Source organism: Panthera pardus, unplaced genomic scaffold (assembly GCF_024362965.1).
Source record: "Panthera pardus isolate Hobbes unplaced genomic scaffold, ASM2436296v1 HiC_scaffold_2, whole genome shotgun sequence".
NCBI classification, from domain to species: domain Eukaryota; kingdom Metazoa; phylum Chordata; class Mammalia; order Carnivora; family Felidae; genus Panthera; species Panthera pardus.
In genome coordinates, this window is record NW_026526765.1 from 149,267,840 (window position 1) to 149,280,166 (window position 12,327).

Sequence of the window (12,327 nt, forward strand, 5' to 3'; positions counted from 1 at the left end):
TATTATCTGCTTTCTGTTACTGTGGAACAAATTACCCTGAAACTTAGTGGCTTAAAACAAGTGTTTATTATCTTATAGTTTCTCAGCATCAGCAGTTTTAATTGTGTGGTTCTGGATAAGGGTCTCTTGTGAGGTGGTAGTCAAGCTATCAGCTGGGCTGCATCTTCTGAAGCTTTGTCTGGAGCTGGAGAATTTGTTCCCAAAATGATGCACTTACATGGCTGGCAATTAATGCAGGCTAAATACGATCTCCTCCATGAGGCTTCTAATTCTTTAATTCCTCTCCAGCAGTTTAGTTCTAACTTCCTATGGTTACTAGGCAGAGAGAGACAGAGAGACAGAGACAGATAGAGAACACAAGAGAACAAGAGTGATCCTGTAAGAGAGAATATTTATAACACAAAAGCTGCAGACTTTTCTTAACAAAACTTTGGAATTCTTGAACATTCCATTATTGCAGCCCTATTCCATTATTAACTCCAGGGAATGGGATTAAATAAAGCCATGAAAATAGGAGATAATGTTGGAGGCCATCTTAAAGGTGCCTCCACTAACCTAAGGGAATGTCAAGATTGTATTTTCCAATCCTATTTGGGAACACCTGCTGGGATTCCAAGCAGGGAGGAGTAAGCTCTTTATCACAGGTTCTGATCACTTTGTCTCCTGGTTTGTCTTATTTGATGATCTGTCCTCATTTGTCTTCAGTGCATTTCTATTTTTCACTTCCTATGTGGTAAACTATTTGGTCTCAAACCCCCCAGTAGACCTACCCAGTGGTCAGGCTTCCTGGTGTTCAGCGTGACCTGGCTTTCTTCTTGTCTGAGCACTGGGAGGCTCCAGTGGGTGTGGGCTCTTCTTTACCCTCCCTTATCATGATCACCCAGAAGAGGTTAGTTAGGGTTCAGTTTACTCTAAGACCTCTGTACTTAGGGCAATTCTGACCTCTAAAACCCTTTGACTGCCAGTCTCAATTCTCTTCCTCTTCCCTCATTGTCTGGTGATCTCAGGATGCAGAAAGAGTGTGGGACTGTTTTTGTTTCCTTGATTTCCAAAATGGAAACTGAACAGCTGAGTTGGAAAAAGAATGAGACACAATTATGCTCTCAGGCTTCTATGTTAAATGCAGGTCTCTCCCACCAGACTCTTCTCATGCCACTGGATGGACAATTCCAGTAGGACCCTCACCTTTTGGTGGCCCTTTCTTTCAGTGTGACTTTATTTTGTCCCTTCTTAGCCATGAAGAGAAGGAATGATAATGATAATACCAAACATTTACTGAAGTACATGTCTGACACTATTCTAAGTGCTATATGTTCTTTAACTCATTAAATTCTCATATTATCTGGATCTGGATAGACTTCTTAAGATGTAGTATTATCACCATTTTAACTATTGGAAAACTACGACAGTGGACTGTCAACTGACTTGCCCACGCTCACATGCCAGGGCATGCTGGAGCTGGGATTTAACCTTAGGATTCTTAACCACTCCCCTAGGCATCTTTCAGTTTACTTCCATTCAATATTAGCTTCACTCTCCATCCCAGTGAATATTTATGATAACCTCTGATAAACTCTCCTTTGTGAGCCAAAGCCTTAAGTTGGCCCAAAATTTTACACATTGGTCCAGTTCAGATACATCTACCAAATTCAGATTGCGCTCCACACTGGGTGAAATCTTCCCAGGTAAATACAGTAAAGTGATGGGTTTGAATGGGAATGATGCAGGAAGGAGGGTTTCTCTTATTAGGACTGAGTAATTCCCAGTTATGAGAACCAGGTTATGATACTTCTGGTGGTGGAGAGTGAGATTTCAGATTTTATCTGACAAAATAAGTTACAAATCAATTTTCATTATGCATGTGCCTAGCAGTGATAAAAAACCTAGATGTATGATCTGGAATGGTTTCCATTTAGGAGGATTTCTATAGTCTCTATATAGATTGGGTTAACTATATAAACAGTAAGGTCATAGACAGTGGGTTAGTTTCCTCAAAGCTGATGATCAAATTAAGTTTCCTTTGACAAACATTGGGGGTAACCTTGACAAATAACACAACATAACAGGTAACTTTAAGTGGACAAACATTTCTCTATAGCAAACAATTTAACAGGTAGTACATCCTATAACAGGCCCACCATGAAGTGTATGTGAAGAGCATGACCTCTCAGAGAGTGGGGTCAGTGTTTGTTACATACAGTAGTCAGGTTTGCTTTTCCATTCAACAACTTTCCAATCCCAGTAATAGTGCCTCTTGAGTCCATCCCCCATTTCCTTTTTTTTGGATATGAATTATATGGGCAAATAGGTATAAGGGCAAAACTTCACAAGATGTCAGACTGGCCTTGGAATCCTGGAACCACTACATACTTTTCAGAGAACATCTAAGCACACCTCTCATCATATTTCCCCAAGGGGAACATCCTTGCCTCCAGGCACACCTCTGTGAGTCCAGGGAGTTAGAGGTAAGAAGTAAAGGAACAGGGGAAACCAAGCGGTCTTGGAGAAAAGATGTTAATGTAAAGTGATAAGGTGATATCAGAATGAGATTGTATGTCACACTGTGCAAATGTTTTCTTCCACCTTTGGGTCCCAGCTAATTTAATAAATGACAGGAAGTATTATGGAGTTTACTGAGGTTGGTTCAAAATGAGCTACTCATCTCTCTTGCCTCAAAGAATTTAGAACCAATGAAAGTGGACATATTGAGCTTGACTGAGAATTTATAAAGTATACAAGGTGAGGAGAAGACCCCAGATGTCCTGAGGTTGCTTCAAAAGGAGACTGTTGAGACATCAGCTCTTCAGATGATGAAGTCTTGCAGGATTTTCTTCAGGATGGTCTTGGTGTCCTTGGTGACTATTCCAAGGAACTGTCTATATTTCTACTGTCTTGTGTAGTTGATAATAGTGTCATCTAAGAGTGGAATTTGGCTAATATAAGAGGCTGTATTACAATTCATCCAATATAATGCCAATAATGTTCTCCCTGGGGTGAACAGTGTGCAGATCTTGAGACTTCATAATGGTCTTGTATTCCTCCATGGGTTTTCCCCATATGCTGGGCCACCTGCTGGAGACATTCATCATCCACACAAAAAGCAAATGGTAGGCCTTCAGACACTCCCCCAGATCATCTGCATTCTGAAAGCCAAGGGTGTCCTGGAAAAACTTTGATGCTATTTTCACCTACAAAGAGATCACTTCATAATTAATGACCTTCTCATGGGTGTAAGGCAAGTTCTCTAGGGGACCATGGTACCTGATGTGCAAGGTGTCTCTAGGAACTGGGAAGTTATGCAATAAGGGATCGATGCTGGAGACAAGGAATATGATGGGTTCACACACCCCTTCCTTCAGGAGATTTTTCTGGATATTCTCCTGGATATTCTGCAGGAGCCATTCCTCCCAGAAGGCACTTGTGCTGAGGTCCCTGTCCAGCTTGGTCCAGATGATGTAGAACCTCTTTCCCAGACTCTGAATGATCTGGGCTAGCTTTATGAGATTCATGCTGAACTGTTCAGATATACTGATGATGAAAAGTTCATACTAGCTAAAATGCATCTCCTCCAGATAGTTCTCCGGACTTTTGGGTGGCAGTCCCTGTTCCAGGCATGTCCCACAGCACCACACTTGGAATGTAGGAGGAAGAGTAGCAAGTGGGAATCAGGTGGTCCTCACCATCTCAGTGGGGGCTGTTGCCTCTTCTTATGCCCAGTTACCCGCAGTGCTTTGATGAAGGAGGACATGACATTGCTGGAGTCCCCAGTTACAGCTCACTGGGGTACTGGACTCTGTCTCCAGGGTGCCCCTGACTATAGAGTCCACCTCCAGCAACTTCCCTCCTCCCACAGCGTTTTCAATGTTTATGGCACCTATCTTAGATAAAATGCTCCAGCCCATATTGTACCACACAGCAGGAGTGAAGGATGTAGATAATGGGGTGTGAAGGGACAGGGCGGGCTATGTCATGTCAGACAGTGGATTGACCTGGAGAAATAGGAAGAGCAGGGAAGTTAGGAGTGCCAGGTGCAACTGAGGATTTATCAGATCTGGTATCCTAACTGAGGGTGTCAGATCCACACCCAACTCACTGCAAAGGCATTTAGACTGGAAACTACAAGGCCCTGCAAAATGTTTGATAGTTTGTCAAAAATTAAAATATATTAAGGTTGCCTGGGTTGTTCAGTTGGTTGAGTGCCCTACTTTGGCTCAGGTCATGATCTTGTGGTTCATTGGTTAGGCCCCACATCGGGCTCTGTGCTGACAGCTCAGAACCTGGAGCCTGCTTCTGATTCTGTGTCTCCTTCTCTCTCTGCCCCTCCCCTGCTGATTTCTCTCTCTCTCTCTCTCTCTCTCTCTCTCTCTCTCTCTCTCTCTCAAAAATAAACAAACATTTAAAAATTTAAATATATTATTCAACCATAGAATGAGGAAATCCTACCATTAGTGACAACATGGATGTACCTTGAAAGCATCGTGCTAAGTAAAATAAATCAAAGAGACAGATATTGTATAATCTGTGTGTGTGTAGAATCTAAAAATAAAATAAAATAAATTCATAAAGAAAGATAACAGACTTGTGGAGAGGTGGAGGCACAGCGTGAGAAGGGGGGGCTGTTGGAGGACGCAGTCAAAAGGTACAAGATTTCAGTTATAGTTATAAGTAAGCACTAGGGATGTAGTGTACAGTCTAATGACTATATGTAATACCACCGTTGGATTTATAGGAAAGTTGTTAAGGGAATAGATCCTAAGAGTTCTCATCACAAGGAGAATTTTTTCTCTTTTTTTTCTTTTCTTTCCATTGTATTTTTATGAGATGATTGATGTTAGCTGAACCTATTGTAGTAATCATTTCACAAAATATGTAAATCACATCATCATGCTGTATGCCTTAACTCATACAGTAATGTATGTCAATTATCTTTCAACAAAACTGGTAAAACTCAATTCAGATGCACAGAAACACATGTATATACCTGAAAAATGATTTTGCCAACAATTTATCTACCTTCCACTACTATATTTTTCCACTGGGTATTTTTTTAAATTCTTATTATAATGCACCAAAAAGATTTTGTAACCTAAAAAGCAGAATGAAAAACACTCATTAGTGGATTTTCCATGCAAGATCCTATATGGTTTGTGCCATGTCCAATTATCTTGAGCCATGAAGCGGGGATGAGCTGTGGATCAGACTAGAAATTGGAGACATCAAGGACTTTTGTGAGCTTGAACCCAATGTGGAATAAGCCCCACATTTTCCCACATTTTATTATTATCATAGGGAAAGGGTGAGGATGTATCATATTGATTTATTCTAGAAAAGTATACCAACATCCACATCAATGGGCATGAAGCACAAAAGGACCCAGTCTGGGGAGGGAGTATTTCAAGAGTCCACCTTAATAACATCATCTGTAAAGGATGGAGTTGGTTGGGGCACCTGGGTGGCTCAGTCCATTAAGTGTCCAACTTGGTTTCAGCTCAGGTCATGATCTCACAGTTTCATGGGTTTGAGCCCCACAATAGGCTCTGTGCAGACAGGGCAGAGTCTGCTTGGGATTCTCTGTCTCCCTCTCTCTGTCCCTTTCCCACTCATGCTGTCTCTGTCTCTCTCAAAATAAATAAACTTTAAAAAAAGATGGAGTTGGTGTATAACAATAGGGACAATTTTTCCAATAAAGATACACACGTGCATTCCTATACGTTGTCTAAGGCCTGTTAGACACCTTGTCCCTGAAACCTAGTCCCTATTCCACAGAAGGTCCAGCTGGTGTTCCAGATAGACTCCAAATTCCAGGCAACCCCAGAAATTGCCATTGTCTTGCATCCTGCTTAGACTCTAAGAGAATATGAATAGAAAATCATGCTGTCCTTTTCAAAGCCTTTTTTCCATAAGAACATCCCCTCTGCCGTGAACACAGAGGCACAGTGCCTACACACTGAGGGCTTGAATGGGTTTGGAGCAAAGAATTCGGGTGCTAAGTTTGGTTTCTGAAGAATGCCAGAGAGGGGTCCTGCTGTGAATATTCACTAAAATGAGTAAGCCAGTCCCCCAGCTCTCCTGCCCTGGTGCCAGTTTCCACCTTTCATGTCTTTACACTAGCAGGTTATTATTCAAGTTGGATTGTAAGAGCCCTTTCATTTACCTGCTCCAGAAAGCAGATGGCGACCATGATTAGGCAGATGTCAGTGGCCCTCCTGGCATGTTACCCCTCCCTGGGAAAGGATCTAGCTCTCAGGCAGAGGCAGTTACCTCCAGGATAGATGAAAACTGGTTCCAGCCCAGGATGTTCCAAAAGGGGGGAAAGAAGTTGTGTTGGGTTCTAGAAAGAGTCCTAGAAAGAGTCTTAAGAGAAGAAAGGAAGTGATGCTGGGAAGGACAGAGAGATTTTGCAGAGTATTCTTCTCAAGTGCCTTTCCTGCTCAGAGCTGTGTGATTTCTGGGTAAAGGTGACAGCGGCGGGGCCTCAGCAGAAGGGAAGATAGAGAGGGTCACTTTCAGTTTCTATTCCACTAAATGACTCCAGTTCTCACAATGGGGACAAAACCACTTCACCCTCTCTATTCTGGAGGGTGGGGCTCCTGCAGCATCTGTCTGAGGCTTACACAGGCCTAACAGAGGGGGAGGGTTCTCTGAGAGGTGTTGCTTCCTCCTACCTGAAATGGTTCCTCTGATGTCAGCACCCAGATCAGTGAGAAATAAACATTCAGCACCTGTGAGGCTGGCCCCTCAGATGGATATAGACTCTGCCTGCAAGGTTGCTCCTTGGGGTTGCCCAACATGCCCTTCCTGAAATGTACCATAGAAGGTACAGGGGATTCCTAGAAGGAATTCCTAAAGCTCTTGGAATTTCTTCAGCAATAGGAGTGTCTTTCGTATGCTAATGAGATGACTCAGGGGTGGAGACCCTTCAGGATGGGGGCTGATGGCTAGAAAGACCAACCCAAGGTTAGAGGATTGGAACTTTCAGCCTCCTCCTTCCTTCCTTCCCCAACCCCTACTCCCTCCCACCCGCCTCCCACCTCCACCCCCCCTCCCCCCCCTCCCCCCCCCCCAACCTCCAGGGAGGTGAGGGGGACCAGGGAATGAGTTCAATCACCAATGGCCAATGAGTTCATCAATCATGTCTATGATTCCATGAAAACCCCTAACTGGGTCAGTTCCTGACTTAGTAACTCAGTATTGTTTCAGGCATCTCTCTATGTTCATATGCATATATCTACTTTATTCCTTCTGACACAGTGGTCAGTCAAACATATGTCCTATTATTTATTAACAATAACATTATAATTTTATTAATTGAACTATAATAAAATGTATTAATTATAAAGGACATGGTATCACTAGGGTACAGGCAAAACTACTGTAAAAGAGGGACCCAAACACAAAAACTGAGCACCAGGGCAACCTATCTCTCTCTCTCTTAAGACAGTGCAGAGATGAGCATACCATGCAGCTGGGTGCAAATAGAGAGAACAAACTGGTGATTGCCAGAGGGGAGGTGGCAACAGGTGAAATAGGTGAAGGGGGTAAGAGGTACAAACTTCTAGTTATAAAATAAATAAGTTATGGAGAAAAGGACTGCATAGGAACTACTACATATTTACCCAAAGTATACGAAAATACAGATTCAATGGGTTACATGGACCCCAATGTTTATAGCAGAATTATCAACAATAGCCAAGCTATTGCTGAAAAGAGTCCAAATGTCCATCAACCAATGAATGGATAGAGAAGATGTAGTATATATACAATGGAATATTACTCAGCCATCAAAAAGAATTAAATATTGACATTTGCAACAACATGGATGGAAATAGAGTGTATTATGCTAAGCAAAATAAGTCAGTCAGAGAAAGACAAATACCATATGATTTCACTCTATGTGGAATTTAAAATACAAAACAGACAAACCATATGGAAAGGAAAAACAAGAGAGAGGGAAACAAACCATGAGACTTTTAACGATAGAGAAAAAACTGAGGGTTGATGAAGGGAGGTGGATGGGGGATGGTCTAGATAGGCGATGGGTATTAAGGAGGGCACTTTGATGACTACTGGGTGCTATATGTAAGTGATGAATCACTAAACTCTAGTCCTAAAATCAATATTACACTATATGTTAACTAACTAGAATATAAACAAAAATTTGAAAAAGAAAAAAATAATTAAAAAATTTTTTAAATAAAAACTGAGTATAGGACTTGAATAGACATTTTTCCAAAGAAGGCATTACAGATGGCCAACAGATACATGAAAAGATGCTCAACATCACTCAACATCAGAGAAATGTAAATCAAAACTACTATGAGATATCACCACACACCTGTCAGAATAGCTAAAATTAAAAGCACAAGAAATGAATCTACAGTTATTTCAAAGTAAAGTTTTATTTAAAAATTAATAATAAAATAGATGATATTTTTGAATCCCTAAAGCAAAAACATAAGAAGAAAATTGTTAGCTTTGATGACATCAAAACTCAAGTTTCCTCCTTAATGACAGTCACCGTATACACACAGAAGAGGACAGATGAGAAAAAGATATTTAAAACAACTGCCAATGGCCAGAATATATTATACAACTTGAGGAAAAATGAACAGGAAGAACTATGGAAAAATAAAGACTATGAAGAGGCAATTCACACAAGGAGAAACTTAAAAGGCCAACAGATATATGAAAGATTTCTCAAAATCAAGTGTCATGAGGAAAAATGGAAATTAAAACAAAAGTGGGGCACTTATCTATGCTTATCAAAGATGAGAAAAGTGAGGAGGCCATGTGTGAGGGGAGATGATGCAGGGAGAACCACAGTGGAATACCATGTAGGTATCTATTGTTAACAAATTTCAGATTGAGGCTATAAGAACTAACAATGCACTTTTTTGGGGGTTTTAGGAGTTGCAATTCCAGGAGACACAGATTCAAGAGGAATTGAATGCATGTTCCAATTTGGGGAAGAAATTAGGGGTTATAAAGGCCAAAACTGCAAGGTTATATAAACTGTTTTTGAAAGAATTATGATTGATGCTGACAAAGTTTAAGCTATCTAATACATAGAAATGTTCCAGGATATGGTTAAGTGGTTAAGGCCCAAGTGTGAGAGTTCAGTTTCCATCAGGGTGTGGATGTGCATAAGCTCTGTGTTTCCAATGACCTCCCAGCTCCATTTTGGGACCCCCTTGCAATTATAACTCAATTTTGTAACTCTCTGTTCCCACTGTCCTCATGGCAAAATGGACATGTACAGATTATAAGAGAAAAACTAAAAAAGAACCTGTTCCAGAGAATAATACTAGTTGTGTAAATTTAAAATAAAAACATGGGGCACCTGGGGGGCTCAGTTAAGCATCAGACTCGATTTCAGCTCAGATCATGATCTCATGGTTGGTGGGGTAGAGCCCTGAGTTAGGCTCTGTATAGTGTGGAGCTTGCTTGGGATTCTCCTTTCTCTTTCTCTCTCTCTCTCTCTCTCTCTTTCAAATAAATAAACATTTAAAATAAAATAAAATAAAAATATATTCAAATAAATAAACATTTAAAATAAAATAAAATAAAATAAAATAAAATAAAATAAAATAAAATAAAATAAAATTATAAACTGCAACACAGACTTATCAAAGATACAAATGAATTTAATGATACATGTCAAAGCAGACAAATGTGTGAGAGGAGAGTAGAATGAGGGGATGGAACAGGAATGCGACTTGGCTTAGTAAAGAGCTGTTATCCTTAAAGATAAAACTGTCAGTTATTTTATCAGCAAAAAATGGGTTATTGGGGAATAGAAAAGAGTAACAATTTAGGACAAGCAAGCTATGGCAAAACCATAGGCAAGTCTGGAGAACAAAGGAGAGAGCTGCTCTTTTACAGAGAAAAAGGGGAAGGTGAGAGGAGCTGTTATAAAAACAAAGTCCATTGGAGCAAACTAGGAGTTCAAAGTACAGTGGCTTTTCATTCCAGGATGAGTGATAACTTTATAATTAGCCTGTAGGGTGCAGAAATCTCATACCCCAAATAGGTAAATCCACAGACAGAATTCATATTGGTGGTAGAATGGGTTGAATAGTGTTCCCAAATAGATATGCTGAAGCCCTAAGCCCCAGTGCCTGTGAATGTAACTTTATTTGGAGATTGGGTCTTTGCTGATGTACTGAACTAGAGTGGGCCCTAATTCAGTAATGGTATCTTTATAAAAAGAGAAGAGACACAGAGGGAAGGTAGCCACATGAAGACAGAGGTAAAGCAAAGATTGGAATGAGGCTGCCATAAACCAAGGAAGCTGGTAGAGGCAAGGTAAGATTCTCCCCTAGAGCCTTTGGAAGGATCATGGCTCTGCCAACACTTTGATTTCAGACTTCTGGACTTCAGGACTGTGAGAGGATAAATTCCTCATGTTTTAAGACACCCAAATTGTGGTCCTCTGTTAAAGCCGTCACAGGAAAAAAACACAATACACTGGTCACCAGTGTCAAGGGGAGGCAGAAAGTAGGAGCAACTGTTTAACAGTTGCAACTGGGTACAGGGTTTCCTTTTCAGGTGATGGAAATGTTTTGGAACATTTCCGGTGAAATTGTTTAGAACTAAATAGAGGTTGCATAACATTGTGAATGGATTAAATGCCCCTAAAGGAGTGATAGGTATTAAGGAGGATGCTTGTGATGAGCAACAGGTGTTGTATGTAAGTGATGAATCACTGAATTCTATGTCTGAATCTAATACTACATTATATGTTAACTGGAATTTAAATTAAAACTTGAAATAAAAAATAAATAAAATAAAAATAATACATACATACATACATACGTCCTGCTGTGGTTTTGATTGATATTGAATTGAATCCATAAAATAAAACAGGAGAATTAACTATTTGAGACAACATGAATAGACCTAAAGGGTGTTATGCTAAGTGAAATAAGTTAGACTGAGAAACACATACCATAGGATTTCACTCATAAGTGGAATCTGAAAAAAATGAATAGGGGGCAGCTGAATGCCTCAGTTGGTTGAGCATCTGACTCTTGATTTTGTCTCAGGTCATGATCCCAGGGTTGTGGGATCAAGCCTGGCATTGGGCTCTGGGCTGAGCTTAAGATTCTCTCTCTCTCTTTCTCCCTCTGCCCTTCTTCCTAACTCGTGCACTCGTTCTCTCTTTCCAAAAAAAAAAAAGAATTAAAAAATAAAGATGAATAAACAGATAAAAAGTAGAATCAAACCTATAAATACATAAACAAACTGATGGTTGCCAGAGGGACGGAGGGTAGGAGGTTGAACAAAATGGGTGAAGGGGAGAGGGAGATACAGACTTCTAGTTATAAAATGAATGAGTTGCAGGAATAAAAGGCACAGCATAAGGAATAAATTCAGTGATATTGTAATAGCAATGTGTGGGGACTTGTGGGGAATATAGCATAATATATAAACTTGTCGAATCACTATGTTGTACCTCTGAAACTAAAAAGCATTGTCTGATTATACTCAAATTTAAAAGAGTAAAAAAATAAAATTAGAGGACATATTTTTAAAGGAATACTTGAGGAGAACTGACAGCTAGTGAAGCTTCTGATCTGTGAATATGGTATAAGTCTTCTTTGTATGTTGGCTTTAATTTCTTGTCCAAATATTTTATATAATTCCCTTATGCATATATAAGAAAATAAATAGGAATTCTTATTTTTGCCCAGAAGAAGTAACATAACAGACACTCATTCTTACAATTGATGGAGATCTTTCCATGTCCATACATAGAGCATTCTCATTGTTTCATGACAAATAATACTGTACTTACATCCATAATGTGTCATTACATATGCAGCCAGCCTCCACAGATGTACTTTGGGTTTGTTTCCAACTATACTGAAGCTGTAATGAATGATGTTGGTTATTTGAGCAGCCAGCTCTAACTCCTCACTCCTCCTTTAACCTGGCATGTGGGCCACAGCCTTAATAGGGGTCAGGAACTCAGAAAATAGTCTGGCTCTGGAAGTGGTTTCTCCTAATCCAGCCCCCCATTTTCCAGTTTATGGGAGTGGGGAGTAAAGCTCCAGGGTTGCCCCTCCAGTCTCTGCCTCACCTTAACTTCATTTCTTCTGCTCCACTCCAGTTCTCCATCAGCATAGGTGACCATGCATATATGCACACACTCACCAAGATGTAGAAGAAACCGTTTTAAAGCCTGAGCTCTTGGCTCCTTCCCTCAAGATACCATGCTTGGATGACTACTAGACAGGAAAGAGCTGACCCAAGATACAGAGTACATGGAGACATGACCTGGTAGGAGTCTCCAGACACCAGACTCAGCTACTAGAAGTGAGCGAC

General features: G+C 40.4%; 1 protein-coding gene across 1 annotated transcript; it reads right to left on the reverse strand.

Annotated features, from left to right (window-relative positions):
• Nucleotides 1–2,803: 2,803 nt before the first annotated feature.
• Nucleotides 2,804–3,971, reverse strand: IRGM (immunity related GTPase M). Its single transcript, XM_053907631.1, is given in 8 exon segments — nucleotides 2,804–2,977; nucleotides 2,979–3,053; nucleotides 3,055–3,095; nucleotides 3,098–3,587; nucleotides 3,589–3,668; nucleotides 3,671–3,709; nucleotides 3,712–3,776; nucleotides 3,778–3,971. Coding segments are annotated over 8 exon segments (1,158 nt in total).
• Between the last annotated feature and the right edge of the window lie 8,356 nt (nucleotides 3,972–12,327).